Genomic DNA, 18,616 nt, shown 5'->3' with positions numbered 1-18,616 from the left:
CAATAAATACGTTCTGATAACAGTACTCGGTGTGTGAGCCTCGTCAATAGAAAGGCGAAAATAATTGTAATATAATATAAGTATAATGCAACCGTTACTTCCGGTCCACGGCCTTCAGGCAGGTTGGATTTTTGGTCCTTCATGGGAAATCGTTGTGGCGCCTCTGGCTTAATGCGTCTGTGCATTTAATTCGGCGATTTCTGCCCTCTTGTGGCCAAGATATGTAACTGTAATATGTCGAAGCAGAAGAAATGGGGGCGTGATCTAATGATGTCTCTCAGCAGATGCGAAAGTAAAGCGTGAATGCGTTTGAAGATCAGGATTCAGCAGGTTGCAGCAGGACACAATCTTCAGTTTGAAGCTTTTGCAGTCTTTCTTCAAGGAACTGAAGCCACAGCAGGTAAACTGTTAGTGATCAGGAGAAAGGAGAAAAGAGAAAGGAAAAGGTCAAATACCAACTACATAAATACAAAAAAGTGTGTGTGTGTGTGTGTGTGTGTGTGTGTGTGTGTGTATATATATATATATATATATATATATATATATATATATATATATATATATATATATATAAATTAACGGACAGAGTTATATCTGTTAATATATATATATATAAAACACGTAACTCATATTCAGTTTAACGGCACCATTTTATTATTTTTTTTACATAATTAGAATTACATTTCTGTTTGATAGTTTTTATTAGAAATATCGTGAACGATCTTTTGTGCACGATTTACAATCACATAAGAAATAAACAAATAAACACATGAATCCAAACTCTTTCGAACTTTATGACATGGGAAACTCCAGAAACCTGACGACACTTTGTACCCCAGTGTGCGTGATCCGTCTCTATTTATAGCAAACCCTGAGGGGTAAAATGCAGTACACACATACAACAAGCACCAGTACATACAGAATAACATCATTCAGACACAAGGGTGTTAGTAAAGTCAGGAACTGATGTAGGTGAGGAAGTCTGGGGTTCAGTCAGTGTTCACATTCATCCTAAAGGTGTTCAATAGGTTTGAGGGCAGAGCTCTATAGCAGGAGATCTTCCACTCCAACCCATGCAAAGCAGATCTTCATGAAGTTTTTTTTGTGCACAAGGGCCTTGTCATGCTGGAACAGGTTTGGGTCTTTTAGTTCATCAAAGCCGGTGCTTGCTTTATACAGGCTTCTCAGTTTACCCCTATTTTAATGTATGGAAGAGAAAAAAATGTTAATTATCCCAAATAGTCAAGTCAAGTAGCTTTTATTGTCATTATAACCATATATTGCTGATGCAGTACACAGTGAAATAAAACAACGTTTCTCCAGAACCCATTGAACAACAATCATAAAAACAGAAAACACAGGGCTAAGGGCTAAGTGTCCTCGCCACATAAAGTGCATGTGTGCAACCTGGTGCAAACAGTTCAAGACAACACAAGAGAGTATAAATATTGGGTCAGTGTGTTACTTGTTACTGTAAATAAACTACTGAACAAATTTCTAAAAGTCCTGGGTGATTTAGTCAGTGTGCATATGCGAGTAATTTCTAATACAACTATAATCTCATGCTAAAGTTAGCATATAAATCAGAAAAACTTTATCAAAGCAAAATTATTATTTTATAGTGTAGCTGTGTAGATGATCTTTCATACATTTTCTTTTTTTTCCTTTTTAATGTTGACCTCAGTTACAGTTTAATTCATATTTAGAGATTATATATCTTTCAAGTGATTTTTATTTCTTCTGAACGGTGGAAGGAAGGAGCCTGGGGGGCTCTGATATAAAATCTTCTAGGTCCTTCAAATATCTAGAGCAGGCCCTGGTTCAAGTCAAGAGAAAATGTCATGCTACCATATCCAAAGACACCCTTTACAATTGTGTGCCTTCAACTTTACAATAACAATTTGGTTTGGAAAAGAACCACATATGTGTGGAAAAGTCAGGAGTCCCAATACTACATGGACAATAGTATTGGGACTCCTGACTTTTCCAGCCATTTGTGGTTCTTTCCCAAACCAAACTGTTACACAATAAACACAATAAAAATACCTGATACAGTCAAAACAGGTCGCCGCCCTACTGGTCATCAACCCGTTTGACTGTATCAGGTATTTTTATTGTGTTTTTTCCCTTTCTCAAACACGTCTCTTGGGGTCTCTCTCTAGAAGCCCCCTTCTCTCACTCCTCTTATCATTTTCCCTGCTCCCCTGGCCTCACCCTCCATTCACTATTAATCTGAGTAGAGAGATTTGGTTACACTGGTGTCCATCTTCAAAACAAGCTGGATTAGAGGGTAATTTGATAAACTTTGTAGAGGAAAGAGATGAACAAACCCTGTGGTTTACAGGGACAATTTAGCTGATTACATACCAATATTAGGGGACATTATGGTGACAGGACAGATGTCCTCACAACTCCTGTACTGTAGTGAGAATCAAATATCCTTTATTTATCACATATACATTATAGCACAGTGGAATTCTTTCTTCACATATTCCAGCTTGTTTGAAAGCTGGGGTCAGAGCCCAAAGTCAGCCAGGAAACTGCACCCCTGGCACACAGTGGGTTAAGGGCCTTGCTCAAGGGCCCAAGAGTGGCAGCTTGGTGATACTGGAACTTAGACCCAGACCTTCCGAGCAGAAACCCAGCACCTTAACCACTGAGCTACCACTCCCCAGTTCGAGCTGAAATTCAGAATTTCTTTTGATGTCCAATATACAGTTGTGTTCAAAATTATTCAACCCCCAATGCTGTAAATGGTTTTAGGGAATTTAGTGTACATTTGTAATTGTATTCAGAATGAAATCCTACAAGGACTTCTTAAAGAACCATATGCAACTAAAATGACATCAATTAGTTTTGTAATACAGTAGTAAATGTTTCTTTTGTGAATTCTTCATTGACATCATTATTCAACCCCTTAAAGACTACCACTCTGAAGAACAGAGGTTCAATGAAGTGTTTTCAATCAGGTATTGAAAACACCTGTGGATATCAGGGAGCAGCAATAAAGCCTAATAAGCACCAATTAGGCAGCTTTAAAATGACTGTGATACTCAGCTCCTTCTAGACATTTACTGGTGTGGTTACAAACATGGTGAGGTCAAGAGAATGGTCCAGGAAGACAAGAGAACAGGTGATTACTCTTCACAGGAAGGGCAATGGCTATAAGAAGATTGCAAAGATGTTAAACATACCAAGAGACACCATAGGAAGCATCATTCGCAAATTCAAGGCAAAGGGCACTGTTGAAACGCTACCTGGTCGTGGCAGAAAGAAGATGCTGACTTGACTGCTGTGCGCTACCTAAAGCGTAGAGTGGAGAAAAGTCCCCGTGTGACTGCTGAGGAACTGAGAAAAGATTTGTCAGATGTGGGTACTGAAGTTTCTGCTCAGACAATACGGCGCACCCTGCGTAATGAAGGCCTCCATGCCAGAACTCCCAGGCGCACCCCCTTGCTGTCCCCAAAGAATAAGAAGAGTCGACTGCAGTATGCCAAAAGTCATGTGGACAAACCACAGAAGTTTTGGGATAGTGTTCTGTGGACTGATGAAACAAAATTAGAACTGTTTGGGCCCATGGATCAACGCTATGTTTGGAGGAGGAAGAACAAGGCCTATGAAGAAAAGAACACCTTGCCTACTGTGAAGCATGGCGGGGGTCAATCATGCTTTGGGGCTGTTTTGCTTCTGCAGGTACTGGGAAGCTTCAGCGTGTGCAAGGTACCATGAATTCTCTTCAGTACCAGGAGATATTGGATGACAATGTGATGCAGTCCGTCACAAACCTGAGGCTTGGAAGGCGTTGGACCTTTCAACATGACAATGATCCCAAGCATACCTCCAAGTCCACTAGAGCATGGTTGCAGATTAAAGGCTGGAACATTTTGAAGTGGCCATCGCAGTCACCAGACTTAAATCCGATTAAGAACCTCTGGTGGGACTTAAAGAAAGCAGTTGCAGTGCGCAAGCCTAAGAATGTGACTGAACTGGAGGCTTTTGCCCATGATGAATGGGCGAAGATACCCGTAGATCGCTGCAAGACACTTGTGTCAAGCTATGCTTCACGTTTAAAAGCTTTAATAACTGTAAAAGGATGTTGTACTAAGTACTAAGATTGAATGTCACTTGGGGGTTGAATAATTATGTCAATGAAGAATTCACAAAAAAAACATTTACTACTGTATTACAAAACTAATTGATGTCATTTTAGTTGCATATGGTTCTTTAAGAAGTCCTTGTAGGATTTCATTCTGAATACAATTACAAATGTACACTAAATTCCCTAAAACCATTTACAGCATTGGGGGTTGAATAATTTTGAACACAACTGTAAATATCATCTATGCTGAAGGTTTCCACACAGCTGCTTAGTGCAGGCTTTCAGAACACTGAGACTGATGGCGAGGAGTGACAGATACAGTATGTGGGGGTGGTAATTGCGATTACTTTTGTTCTTATGAAGCAGAAGCTTGTGGAATAATGGGAGTTGATCTGTTGTGGGGGACTTGGAGAGCAGTGGTGATGGTGATTGTTACGTTCCCACCTTGGTTAGGCCTAGGGGAGTGGGAACAGTTGATGAGAGAGTCAAGAAGATTGTGAGGGAGGGCAATGTGTAGAATTCACCCTTCTGACTGGAACTGTAGTGTCTCTGTAGAAGTTGATGTTGCAGTTCTATTGTTCTTACACTACATGGATCTCAGAGCTTATTTTATACGTGGTTTGTTCCAAGAATGAAGCCTACAGAACATGCGCTTACAGGAAAACTTTGGGATGTAACAGTTACTCTGCTTTTTATCACATACACTAGTGATTGTTTTCCTCTAACAGCACTACACTGAGTTTTATTCATTGCTTGAATCATTAATAACGGATACAGTTTGTGTCACTTTGGATTGTAATGTGTAAAGTGTTCTGCTATCTAAATTCACTCTCATTGTATCTCCTGTATCAGTCATGGCTTCCTCCAGCAGTGCTCTGTGTGAAGATCAGCTCCAGTGCTCCATCTGTCTGGATGTGTTTACTGATCCAGTCTCTACTCCATGTGGACACAACTTCTGTATGATTTGTTTAAAAGAGTTTTGGGACAGCAGTCCACACTGCCAGTGTCCAGTGTGTAATGAGAAATTCTCCAATCGTCCTGATCTACGTGTGAATACGTTCATCTCTGCACTTGCTGATACATTGAAGAAGTTAGATCAGGTGAAATCCAGCAGATCTGCAGGTCAGCTTCCATCCAAGAGTAAGAAGGTTCTGTGTGACTCCTGCACTGAGGACAAGCTGAAGGCTCTAAAATCCTGTCTTCACTGTGGACTTTCTTTCTGTAACACTCATCTGATGCCTCATAAAACTACAGCTAAACTCTTGAAGCACACACTGATTGAGCCTGTGGAGAACCTGGAGGACTACATCTGCCAGAAACATGAGAGACCCCTGGAGCTGTTCTGTAGAGACGACCAGACATGTGTGTGTCAGTTTTGTTCTGAGACAGAGCACAAAACCCACAACACTGTTCCTATAGAGGAGGAGAGTGTTGAGAAGAAGGTAAGAGACTGAACATTTATGATGGATGATGTTTGTAGATCAGAAATATAACATCTGACTTATGACTTAACACATGACGCATATTTTTTCTCAGAATGAACTGGTGAAAACTCAAGCAGAAGTTCAGCAGAAGATCCAGGAGCGACTGAAGAAGATTGAGGAGATCAAACACTCTATAGAAGTCGATAAAGTGAGTCTCTTACAGTAACTAACCTCCAGAAGACCTCATTTATTCTACACATTAGAATACATTCATGTCAAAGGATTGATCTCGATTTGTCTCCTGTTAGATAAACACGGAGAAGGAGAAAGCAGATGTTGCGAAGATGTTCAGTGCTCTGATGCGCTGCACTGAAAGATGTCAGGCTGAGCTGCTTAAGGTGATGGAGGAGAAGCAGAAAGCAGCAGAAAGGCAGGCTGAAGAGTTCATTAAAGATCTGGAGCAGGAACTCTGTAAGCTAAAGAGGAAAAACACTGATCTGGAGCAGCACTTACACACTGAGGATCACCTCCACCTCTTACAGGTCAGAGTTCCTCTGTTTCTCATTAGCAATGCAGCACATGACGGGATGTTGGTCCCCATGCTGAGGGATTTCTCCTCTCTCCTGCTGTACTGTAGATTTACCCGTCACTGTGCAGCTCTCCACACACCCAGGACTGGACTTCCATCACAATGACCTCTCATCTGAGTGTGGAGACTCTGAGGAGAGCTCTGGCTCAGCTTCAGGAGACTCTCAGTCAGGAAATGAAGAAGATTGATGAAACTGGTCAGTGTTTACTGTGGGTTTATTCTGAGAAGATTCATTCTAAGAAATATTTACATTTAGCTGAAATGTATAAAGATACTTTGATGTTATTTATATCAATAAAGTATTTAATCTCAATATAACATTGTTCAAAACTATTTTCCAAACAGAACTGAAGAGAATTCAACAATATGCTGGTTTGTGAGCTCTTACTGATCACATGACTATATCTATATCTCTTCACTGTTACACACTGTGTGATGATAAAACTGATGTACGCTGTGTTTCTGTCTCTCAGTGGACGTGACTCTGGATCCTGATACAACTCATCCTTACCTCGTCCTGTCTGATGATGGAAAACAAGTTACATGTGGAGACAAAAGACAACCTCTCCCTGATAATCCAGAGAGGTTTATTAACTACTGCATTGTTCTGGGACAGGAGGGATACTCCTCAGGGAGATTTTACTATGAGGCGCAGGTCAAAGGGAAGACTCAGTGGGATTTAGGAGTCACCAGAGAATCGATTAACAGGAAAGGGAAGATTATAGTCAGACCTAAAGATGGATACTGGTGTGTGGTTCTGAGGAATAAGACTGAATATAAGGCTTGTGATTCTCCCTCTGTCTCCCTTTCCTTGAAACAGGTTCCTCAGAAGGTTGGAGTGTTTGTGGATTATGAGGAGGGTCTGGTCTCCTTCTATGATGTTGATGCAAAATCTCATATATACTCTTTCACTGCTCAGACTTTCACTGAGAAACTTTATCCATACTTCAGCCCCTGTTTTAATGATGGAGGCACAAATTCAGCCCCACTGATCATCTGCCCTCTTCATTAAGTCTAATCCTACATTTCTAATCTGTTTGGTAAAATGTCCAAGTTTATGCATAATACAGATAAAATGTAATGGAATATTCCATGTTTACTTGTTTATGTTTACTTGTTCTAGTTGGGTCCTGTGGTGTGTCTGACATAATTATAAACAAAATTATAATTGAACACTTTTGTTTTTGCCCCATTTTTCATGAGTTAACCTCAAAGATCTATTACTTTTTTTCTATGTACACAAAAGGCCTATTTCTCTCAAATATTGTTCACAAATCTTTCTAAATCTGTGTAAGTAAGCACTTCTCCTCTGCTGAGATAATCCATCCACCTCACAGGTGTGGCATGTCAAGATACTGATTAGACAGCATGATTATTGCACAGGTGTGTTTTAGGCTGCCCACTCTAAAATGTGCATATATACTGCAAACCAGTCAGTATCTGGTATTTTTTCCATTTGCCAAATGCGTGAGGCATTTTTCCCTGTACAGCGAAAACCGGGATTCATCCATGAAGTGAACACCTCTCCAAAGTGCCAGACGAAATAGAATGTGAGCATTTGCCCACTTAAGTCAATTACGACGACAAACTGCAGTCACGTCAAAACCCTGATAAGGATGAGGAGCATGCAGATGAGCTTCCATGAGATGGTTTCTGACAATTTGAGCTAAAATTCTTTGGGTATGCAAAGGAATTGTTGCAGCAGCTGTCTGGGTGGCTGGTCTCAGACAATGTTGGAGGTGAAGATTCTGGATTTGGAGGTCCTGGGCTGGTGTGGTTACACGTGGTCTGCGTGAGAATTTTTTTAAACACCTTTGGAGGTGGCTTATGGTAGAGAAATGAACATTCAATTTACAGGCAACAGCTCTGGTGGACATTTTTGCAGTCAACATGCCAATTGCACACTTCCTCAAAACTTGCAACATCTGTGGCATTGTGCTGTGTTATTAAACTGCACATTTTAAAGTTGCTTTTTATTGTGGCCAGCTTATATACAAATATATATATATATATATATATATATATACATATATATATATATATGATAGTGGTGAACGTCTATGTAACCCTAGTTCCCTGAGGGAATGAGACGCTGCATCGCAACACTTCGGGAACACGAAGGCATTGCCTACACTCTGAAAAAATGTGTGTAATCAGTCAAAATTGGCAGTGTATTGTTCCGTCAGAGAACTAGGGTTACATACGTAACCTAGAGACCTATGTAACTAGGGTTACATACGTAACCTAGAGACGTTACTTTCAGGAACATCAAGCTGCATCGCAACGGTTTGGGAACAAGTGTCCACTAATGCCAGACTGACTAGTTCTGACTAGTGTGTATGGGCACAGCTAGGTCAAAGGACAGAGGGGCCAAGAGTGGCACTGAGGTCCAGGTTTTAGAACTGATTGAAGGTCAGCAGAGTGGACCAGCCAACAGCATTGCAGATGTCTTGGAGGGGTACTACAGAGGACCAAGCCTTAAAGGCTCTAGCAGGGAGACCAGAGGACATAAAAGGATGTGATGGCATTAATCAATCGGGCGCTGTGAAGAAATCACGTTTCATCAGGGGCCACAGCCACAGTCTCCCCAACTCTGGGCAAGGATCTCCTTGGCCTGGGAGAGGAGATCCCTCCTCAGAGGAATCTCCCAGGGATGGTCCTCGAACCATAGTTTGCCCGGCCACCTTGGAGCCGCCAGGAGAAGACAGACTCTGTCATGGCGAACTCACTTCAGAACTCCTGAAAGCAGCATGACAGAGGGAAGGTGGACAGGTGTAGCCTCGACTAGGTGATCTCTAAAGTCTGGGAGAAAATACTTTAATGCTAGAAGCACAGCCAGCATCTCTAGGCAATTTATGTGCCACAGTTGATTTGGCCCTTTCCATTGACATGTCTGAAATGCCCACTAATGACCGCTCCCACCCCGTGATGGATGCATCCGTCATTAGCATTATGCGTGACCGGAAACTCCCAACACGAAGCCTTGTGATAGAAAACTGGGATCTCTTCAAATATCTAAAGGCACGTAGGTATCGCCATGTGACCTTGATCAGGTGTTGCCCTCCTGTGAGAACCCATAGGTCCTGAGCCAACACTGAAGGGGTCTCATGTAAAGAAGGCCAAGTGGGATAACAATGGACACAGCTGCAATGAGCTCAAGCACTTGACAATGCGGGCAGGAGCATGGAGTAATTTAATGGAAAAAGCACACTTTTCCCGGCATTCGGCTGAAACCCCAAAGCCTTCATGTGAGCTAGAATGACATCTCAATGCCGGACTGCTAACTGCTCTAATCTAGCCAACATCCCTTCAACCCGAGGTATCTCCCGATAACCACTCTCTTTTATTCCCACTACGTTCGCATACAGCAAGACATGTGGGGTGAAGAAGCGGGCCGCATATGGGCTGTCCCAGGATCCGGACACCTCAGTCAGGAAAAGGCAGACCTTCGGGTAGAGGTAGTGCTGTAGGGTGCAGAGAGCATTCAGGCACTGCTTCTGCTTCTTATCTGGCCAAGCCAATTCAAGCTCGGACAGCAGCACAATTCACGAACTCCAGGAGCTTCTCATACAGCACAGGCCTCAGCAACAGCGTGGCCAGAGCCATGAGGGAGAGCACCCTCCTCAAAGAGCACTCTGTGTCTATTCAAAAGATTGGGCCCTTTTGACACAGAATTTTACTGTATACTTATATTAAGACAGTACAATCATTTAAATACTGATTAAATACTGATACTGGTCGTAACGTCACCCTGCCGGTGATGGCCCGTGTCTAATTTGAACATGATTACACACATTATTTCAGAGTGTGAACACAAGGTCGCGTTCCTGAACAGTTGCGACGTAGATCGAGTTTCTAAAAAAGAACTACACAAGAAAGAGGACCACGATCAGCACTATTACCAGACTGACACATAGTCAGGACATTGAGCTGCTTGAGAGAAACATTTACATTGGTATCTATCTTAAAAACAAGCTGGATTAAAAGGTCATTTCATAAACTTTGATGAGGAAAGGGATGAACAAACGCTGTGGATTAAAGGGACAATTGACCTGGTTACATACCAATATTACAGGAACATTTGGGATTATGGTGACAGGACAGGTGTCCTCATAACTTGTGTACTGTAGCTGCATTTGGATCTTAAATTCATAATTTCTCTTGATGTCCAATATAAATATCACCCAAACCTACCTTTGGTTGGTAGGCAAACTGCAAGGTGTCCATTAAAGAGCTGAGCCGAGGTCTTAGCTGAAGCAGCACGAGTCTCTCTAGGACCTTTATTACATGAGATGTAGGGGCTATGTGTCCGTAATAGTTTAGGAATTAGGTATTAGGGGATTTTCTATTACATGACCCAGGCAGGATGTTTTCCACAACTCTGATATGTTTTCTTGTTGAAAGCTCATGTTGAATAGGAGCTGAAGGTTTCCAAACAGCTGTTTAGTGCAGGCTTTCAGTATGCTAAAATTGATTCTGTCAGATTCCTGGATCTGGATAAGGGCATCTGCCAAATGCTGTAAATGTAATTAGATTTTTCAGCATTTTGTATTTTGATAAAAACATTTCTTACTCCAACTCCTTTAATTTTTTGTCCAAGCATCAAAATTATAATTCGATTTTTGAACACACCAAATAGATTGACTGTAATAAGTCACTTATTGTCTGACAGTAAAACCACCAAACAGGAAGTGAGGTTGTATCTCAATAATAACTTTGCATACTGATTGAAAAATTGTTTTTTTAAAACCTTGACCATTGGCAAAGTCAAAAATATCTTTGCCAAAAACATTTACAACATTTAGGTACAATAAAATGCATAAATGCTTACAATGATCTGCCATATTGTTAATCCTCTGCCAAATTGTGAAATTCTCCAATTGTCCTGATCTACATGTGAATACGTTCATCTCTGGACTTGCTGATCCATATAAGAAGTCAGTTCAGATGAAATCCAGCAGAACTGCAGAAAAACCCACCTGATCTCAGGTGCTCTGTGTGTCAGTTCTGTACTGAGAGAGACCACGAAACCCACAACACTGTTCCTATAGAGGAGGAATGATTCAATTCTTTCTCAGAAAGAACTGGTGAAGACTCAGCAGAAGATCCAGGAGCGACTGAAGAAGATTGAGGAGATCAAACACTCTGTAGAACTCAAAAAAGTGAGTCTTTTACAGTAACTAAATGGAATGAAATGATTGATCTCGATTTGTCTCCTGTTAGATAAACACAAAGAAGGAGAAATCAGATGTTGTGAAGATGTTCAGTGCTCTGATGGGCTGCATTGAGAGAAGCCAGGCTGAGCTGCTTAAGGTGATGGAGGTGAAGCACAAAGCAGCAGAGAGGCAGGCTGAATAGATCATTGAAGATCTGGAGCAGGAACTCAGTGAGCTAAAGAGGAGAAACACTGATCTGGAGCAGCTCTTACACTCCGAGGATCACCTCCACCTCCTACTGGTCAGAGTTCCTCTGTTTCTCAATAGCAATGCAGCACATGACAGGATGTTGGTCCCCATGCTGAGGGATTTCTTCTCTCTTCTGCTGTACTGTAGATTTACCCGTCACTGTGCAGCTCTCCACACACCCAGGACTGGACTTCCATCACAATTACCTCTCATCTGAGTGTGGAGACTCTGAGGAGAGCTCTGGCTCAGCTTCAGGAGACTCTCAGTCAGGAAATGAAGAAGGTTGATGAAACTGGTCAGTGTTTACTGTGGGTTTATTCTGAGAAGATTCATTCTAAGAAATATTTACATTCAGCTGAAATTTATAAAGTTAGTTTGATGTTATTTATAATAATGAAGTATTTAATCTCAATGTAACATTTTCCAAAACTATTTTCCAAACAGAACTGAAGAGAATTCAACAATATGCAGGTTTGTGAGCTCTTACTGATCACATGACTATATCTATATCTCTTCACTGTTACACACTGTGTGATGATAAAACTGATGTACGCTGTGTTTCTGTCTCTCAGTGGATGTGACTCTGGATCCTAAAACAACGAGTCCTTATCTCGTCCTGTCTGATGATGGAAAACATGTTAACCATGTAGACAAAAGTCAGAATCTCCCTGATACTCCAGAGAGTTTTAATAAATATTGCATTGTTCTGGGAAAGGAGGGATTCTCCTCAGGGAGATTTTACTATGAGGTGCAGGTCAAAGGAAAGACTGAGTGAAATTTATGAGTCGCCAAAGAATCGATTAACAGGGAAGGACAGATTAAAGTCAGACCTAAAGATGGATACTGGTGTGTGGTTCTGAGGAATAAGTCTAAATACAAGGCTTGTGATTCTCCCTCTGTCTCCCTCTCCTTGAAAGAGACTTCTCAGGAGGTGGGAGTGTTTGTGGATTATGAGGAGGGTCTGGTCTCCTTCTATAATGTTGATGCAAAGTCTCATATCTACTCTTTCACTGCTCAGACTTTTACTGAGAAACTTTATCCATTATTCAGCCCCAGTCTCAGTTATGGAGGTAAAAATTTAGCTCCACTGATCATCTGCCTTGTTCATCAAATCTAATAAAGTGTAGAAATCTAAAATGGTTAGACTTTCCCTCCCTGTCCCTCCCCTTCTCCTTAATGCTTCGAATGGCCACCAGAGAGCGCCCTCTCACTTAATTTCTCTAATAATTTTTTAGATGTGATTCCTGATTCACTCTGAAGTTCTTTATGTTCATGTCTGTCTGATGCTGTGTTTTTTCATTAAATAATAAATTCCTTGCTGAAAGTCATTGGCTAAAGGGATTTAGTGTAAATATTCCTCCTTCTGACTGTTCATTTATTGTGTGATAATCTTGTCTTCCTGCAGGTATAAATGAGTTTAAGAGTTGATTTATCAGTGGTAATAGAGAGGGAGAAGTTTTTCTATACCAGAAAAATCGATCCATTGAAGAAGATTCAGGATCAATTGAGGAATGGATTTCGAAAACTGTACAGACTCACAGAAAAACAAAAAACCCACTTTTTTCCAAGAACTGCCATTTATATCAGTATCGATATCAACAATCGCTTGGTATGGGATTGAAAAGAAAATAAGTCGTATCGCACGTCCCTACTTGCGTTGCTTCATCTGTTATGAGGATTGTTCTGACTGAAACAGAGCTCTGACACTGGAGACTCCTTCCATGGATAGGAACATTTTATTTTAAATTTATGTTTTATTTATATCATATCTGTATTTAATCAATAAAGGTCGGCTTCCAACCTAAAATGTGCTTTCCGTAGCCTATTTATTTGTCAGATTCACCCACCAAACACATGCATATTCATTAATAAGTAAATGTTTTGATTTCAATAGCAATGAATATGAAATTCGAATCTAACATTAGGAGGCAAAATAAAATTAAAATCATAATAAAATCTCCTCAAAAACACTGCTAGTCACTGCGGCCCGTGGCATTTTCTCTTACAGACCCCCATTAAAGGAAAAATTATTTGGCCCTCACAGAAAAAAAAGTTTGTGGACCCCTGACTAAAGCAATGGAAGTACTAAGAGACCATGCATTATAACTTTTTCTTTCGTTCTTGTATGTTGTGGTTTTATTTATTCTGTACAATGTGTATTGTTTTGTATAATCTTGTCTATAAGCTCAATGTATAGTGTTGTTATTTCTGTAATTTAAAACAGCTAAAATTAAATTCCTTGTTGTGTATGCTGTCAGAAGAATAATACGCAGCAGAACGGTTGAGTCGTGTTAACTCACATGGTTTTTATTCAGAACTGCCATTACTAATACGGCACTACATAAGTCACCACTAGAGGGCAGGCTTATCACAGAATGCTGATACCAATAGTACATATATTACACTTGTGTTTCAACACACTGAACAATAAACCTGATTCAGATCGTTTTCTCATGATTACGACTTATTTATTTCTGTGTATTCGACAAAAGAGGCCATGCATTTTAATTATTTTTTTCTGTCTTGTTTTCTCGTGATCACGGCTCAAATTTTCTCACGATCTCGACATAACAAAATATGTTTGTCGGCACTCAAATAGTTATGGTTTATTATCCGTGAACTAAAACATGCTTTTATTTCCGAATACACAGAAAAATTAACTATTGATCACGAGGAATGTTCTAGATGCAGCATCATGGATAATACGTGCACGAGTACGTGTGTCGAGATCACGAGAAAACAAGAACAAACACATGCCTCACACACGAGAGGTAAAAAAGAGTACATGGCAACCCTGATTGCAGCGAGTCAACTATTGCGCATGCGCGAGCAAAAGCCACTCGTTTTTTAAACGTTTTTTGTTTTGCCAGCGCATGCGCAGTAGCTGTTGCGGCCGAAGTCTCTGGAATAAAACTGACGGTCGGGGATGTTTATTTTCTTTATTATAAATGATCGTAAACTTTCCGGATTAGTTTGAATTATTTCTCATAGACAGACGCCGGAGTAGGAGCTCCAGTGGTGGACGTCGTCACTCAGAGGAACCGGAAATAGAAACAAATAAAAGCGACTTGATCATCATCATTATTATTATTATTGTAGAAGGTCGGAGAGGCTGGGAGGCGCGCACGCGCTCAGCAGGTCTGTAACACAGTGCGTCTCCACGTGATGTGTTTATGATGATGATGATGATGATGATGATGATGATGATGATGATGACACGTGGAAAACATTTGAGATATAATAAGTAAGCTTTGAATCTGTTCTTAGATCTGCTGGGAGAAGTTACCTGGACATCCAGGTGTTTGTTTGTTTGTTTGTTTGTTTGTTTGTTTGTTTGTTTGTTGCGACTACTAATCCATCCAGAACAGGAAATAACGTCACCAAAATTTGATGATGATGAACCTGGTGTTCTGCTTAACATCCCAGAAGAACCTTCTGGAAACCTTTCCTTCATGTCTCTTCCATGTCTCATGTCTCTTTGATTCTATCTGGTGGATTTGTCTGACATCCTGGTGTCCTACATTCTTAGCATTCCATTCCAAAACATATTGCTTTGTTTGCATGTTTCTGAAAGGTGTTCAGATCTGAAAAGTGTCCAAACAAATGCTGCTCGGAAACAATCAGTGTGTTAATCAGTTATCTCTCTGTGTGTGTGTGTGTGTGTGTGTGTGTGGGGAATGTGGACCATATCAGTAGTGGAGGATTGAGCGATCAGTGGGGCAGTGGTGAAGGATAGAGGGATGAGTGGGGCAGTGGTGGAGGCTGGAGGGACGAGTGGGGCGGTGGTGAAGGATAGAGGGATGAGTGGGGCAGTGGTGGAGGATGGAGGGACGAGTGGGGTGGCGGTGGTGAAGGATAGAGGGACGAGTGGGGTGGTGGTGGTGGAGGAGGAAGGGACGAGTGGGGCGGTGGTGGTCCAGTTTATTCCCATTAATTCCCATGAAAAGTCTCCAGTGTTTAAAAATTCCCGGAATTGTTCAACCCTTAGCCGAACACCATCATTTTGTCGGCTCCCTGAATCTGATCGATGATGGTATCACCCGTGACTTTAGATCTGTGTTTGATTCCTGAGCCTGAGTCAATTCACCATCCGGTTTAAAACTGTAGGCGTCTGGAGGAAGTGCGTGTGTACAGTGGTTAGGACAGTGCTCCGATCCTAAGGTTGGTCCTCACACACTTGAGATCCATCTGTCGAAACATTCACCGATGATCTGGATCACGTGTCGAACATCTTGAAACCATTGTCGTCCTGAGTAGAGCTGAGATGCACTGCAGGAACTGGTGACCACTGTGGAGTTTCCTTTTATTTCTAAAGCTCAATCGAGCAATTAGAGCAGTAACCGTTAGCGAGCAGACAGGGACAGGACGTGAGACTAGGATCCGTGAAGGTCAGCTGGAGATTGTCCTGATCCCTGCTGGAAAGGGCACGGTGGATATAAATAGCAGTCGAACAAGACGCTTCAGTTTGTAACCCGGCACCTTCATGCCTTTGTTTCGTTTCTCTCTACTAAGAGACGTCATGTGACCCGACCGCTGCAACATTTCTGTTTAGGCTTCGGAAACAGACTCGACGAATTCAAATAATAATAAATCATTCTTAATGAATCATTATTATTATTATATTGATTAACTAAGGTAGATATAAAATTTGATTGAATAAAAAAATACATGGGAAAAATGACACATTTGTTAGACCAATTTTTCGTATTATAATGTATATATTATAAAATGTTTTTACGTTTGATATTTAAATTTCTAAAGCTACGTACTACTTACATGTTCTACTTATTTCAGCATACTTCAAATAATGCCTTTGTTTAAAAAACTATATTTATTTACATGTCAAATTTATTTATTCATAAATGAATTCCTTCCATCCGTCCTCCTTTCATTCCCTCGATATGTGGAATTGTCATAAATACGTTGTACAAATCGCGTTTTCGGTACGGATCTCGTAGCCGCGGTATCACTGCGAGGCGGAGACTAAACAAACTTGCGGTTCGCCGATTAATGTGTCCACAAGGGAACTTGGATTGTAACTATCTTCCTCGCATACAAAGGATTCCGTTCGGTATGCTTGTGCATCGTATCGAAAGTCCTGTATCGCAACAGTTCGGTACGAATACGCGTATCGCTACACCCCTACTAGTTATGTCTAAATCCAATTTCTTACAATAAATATATATTTTTTTGCAATTTGATGTCCACACAATGTGTGTTTCTATTTTAGAATAACGCATTTTACTATTTCCGAGAAGGTGACCCAGTCCGGATCAAAAACCCGGGGCACAGAATCGTTTATCAGCATGTTGCCAGGAGTTTTGGTGTTGACTCTCATTCGATTCCGAATCAATGAATTGACTCTTTTTCCGATGGACTTTTATGCTAAACACAATCTGTATAGCAGCTGGTTGATGTTAAGGCTGTGGCTCAGTGATGAAAAGTGTGGTGGGGGGCACCGTTTCCCAGCTCACCCGGTGCTCCGATTCCAACTTCCGAACAAGCAGGGATGTTGCATCCCATTCCACAATTAGTCTCTATTTTCTGTTCCAATTTCCTGGGATAATGTTCCACTAGATTTTGTGGAGATTTGTGCTCGGTTATTCAGACTCAAAGCTGCTAGGTGATGTTGGTGAGGTGAGGAGGTCTTGGGTGTGGTCAGTTTTCCTATTCATTACCAGTTCTATAGTGTCGAATCTCTATAGGAGGTGAGAATTTTGAGAACTCAAGTCGAAATGCAAATTTGAGGAGTTTTAAATTAGCTGGAGGGGTTTGGTGTCGTGCAGGATCGATGCCTCCACCATTCACCAATATTGGGTTTCACTCTGTACAACGGCTCTTTGTGATGTTTATGGCATATTGCCGCCACTGTTTGCTAAACAAGGTTCTGAGATATAAACAGAAGTATCTTGTTCGGCTGCTATTTATATCCAAGATACTTCTGTTTTGTACCTTCATGGCTTTGTTTAGCTCTGTACACATGAGAGAGTGTGATGCAGTATTTCTGTTAGTAATCGTTTTAGTTACTGCAGAAAAACAAATCAGAAACGCATGAGAAAGCCCACCAGGCAAATGCAAAGCAAAAACCCGGTTTGAATTTGACCCCTAGCCGAGACCAGGTTTTTTTGTAACCCCATTGTGCAGACAAACCGGAGTGTTTACTAAACATTGTTCCAACATTTGAAAACTGCATTTTTGCTTCATTGTCGCAGTATTATGCAGTCATGTGACCTGTTTAAATACAGATGTATGCAATGGACGATGATGTGCTGCAGTTGTCCCCATGGTCCGGTCATTGAGGTTTTTTTACACACTGCCTACAGGGACGTGAGTGCTTTGAAATCATGTGTATTTAAAACGAAAATAAAGTTGAATCCGGATTAACGTGGACATCACCTTAACCTACACTGAGTCTAAGTTTTTTTTTTTTTTTTTTTAACCTTCTCAAGTCATTTGCATCATTTTTAATGATTAACTATGCACGCCTTAACAGATCCTTCTTTCACCATCGAGCGTCGTCACGCGTCTGAACACTGCATAGTAACAGGAACGTTCGTATCCGTAACGCATTTTGTGGCACCGACACACGTTTTTATTTATTTTTTTAAACAGGACCCAACGAACAGGAAGTGTAATCGAATAATCCTAACATGAGAAAGATAGATAGAGAGAGAGTTGCCCTTGAACTTTGTAAGTCAATCAATTCAGTAGTCAGGAGAGGACAAAAATACAATCTGCATTTAAAATAGGACGAGGCGAGCAGCCACTGGGAGTGAAACGTTTCTAAATTTAAACTCAAAACATCACATCCACTAACTGGGATGAGAGAAATGACAGCGAACTGCTTCTGCTACAGACCAAACATAATGTGAAGGCACTGTGTCGGTATACACATGTTTCTCAACTACTAAATACGCTGTATGGGCAAAGGTTTGTGCATATGTCCTTATTTATATCCTTATCCGTATGTGCTTTTGCTATCTTTACCTCCCGTTTGCTGTAAACCCAGCCATCAGTGCACTCTTAGTGCTGGTCCCAAGCCCGGATAAATGTGGAGGGTTGTGTTAGGAAGGGCATCCAGCGTAAAACATGCACCGAA

General features: G+C 41.0%; 3 protein-coding genes across 3 annotated transcripts in view; all 3 read left to right on the top strand.

Moving 5' to 3' along the window:
* The first annotated feature begins 263 nt into the window (after positions 1-263).
* On the top strand, positions 264-7,239 carry LOC124387664 (E3 ubiquitin-protein ligase TRIM21-like). The gene is made up of 7 exons (XM_046852159.1): positions 264-400; positions 4,952-5,541; positions 5,636-5,731; positions 5,832-6,065; positions 6,161-6,308; positions 6,458-6,484; positions 6,586-7,239. The coding sequence occupies exons 1-7, from the start codon at positions 304-306 to the stop codon at positions 7,122-7,124; spliced, it is 1,731 nt and encodes a 576-aa protein (XP_046708115.1). The 5' UTR covers positions 264-303; the 3' UTR covers positions 7,125-7,239.
* A 4,114-nt stretch (positions 7,240-11,353) lies between these two features.
* Positions 11,354-12,767, top strand: LOC124387666 (E3 ubiquitin-protein ligase TRIM39-like). Its single transcript, XM_046852161.1, is given in 4 exon segments — positions 11,354-11,569; positions 11,665-11,812; positions 11,962-11,988; positions 12,090-12,767. Coding segments are annotated over 3 exon segments (594 nt in total). The 5' UTR covers positions 11,354-11,569; positions 11,665-11,790; the 3' UTR covers positions 12,635-12,767.
* A 1,598-nt stretch (positions 12,768-14,365) lies between these two features.
* Positions 14,366-18,616, top strand: part of dnajb6b (DnaJ heat shock protein family (Hsp40) member B6b) — a 33,504-nt gene continuing 29,253 nt past the window's right edge. Inside the window, 1 exon segment of the mRNA XM_046851871.1 lies at positions 14,366-14,655. The gene's annotated coding sequence lies outside the window, so the exon portion shown is untranslated.

The sequence above is a fragment of the Silurus meridionalis genome, chromosome 6 (genome assembly GCF_014805685.1).
Source record: "Silurus meridionalis isolate SWU-2019-XX chromosome 6, ASM1480568v1, whole genome shotgun sequence".
Lineage (NCBI taxonomy): Eukaryota > Metazoa > Chordata > Actinopteri > Siluriformes > Siluridae > Silurus > Silurus meridionalis.
The sequence above is the reverse complement of the archived record's forward strand: the minus strand, read 5'-3'. Positions and strand labels throughout refer to the sequence as shown.

Bases quoted from the DNA above. Each gene is read 5' to 3' on its own strand.
- LOC124387664 (XM_046852159.1), top strand. From the start codon at position 304: ATGCGTTTGAAGATCAGGATTCAGCAGGTTGCAGCAGGACACAATCTT. The intron at 5,542-5,635 runs GTAAGAGACTGA...ATTTTTTCTCAG, and splicing joins AGGAGAGTGTTGAGAAGAAG to AATGAACTGGTGAAAACTCA. The intron at 5,732-5,831 runs GTGAGTCTCTTA...GTCTCCTGTTAG, and splicing joins ACTCTATAGAAGTCGATAAA to ATAAACACGGAGAAGGAGAA.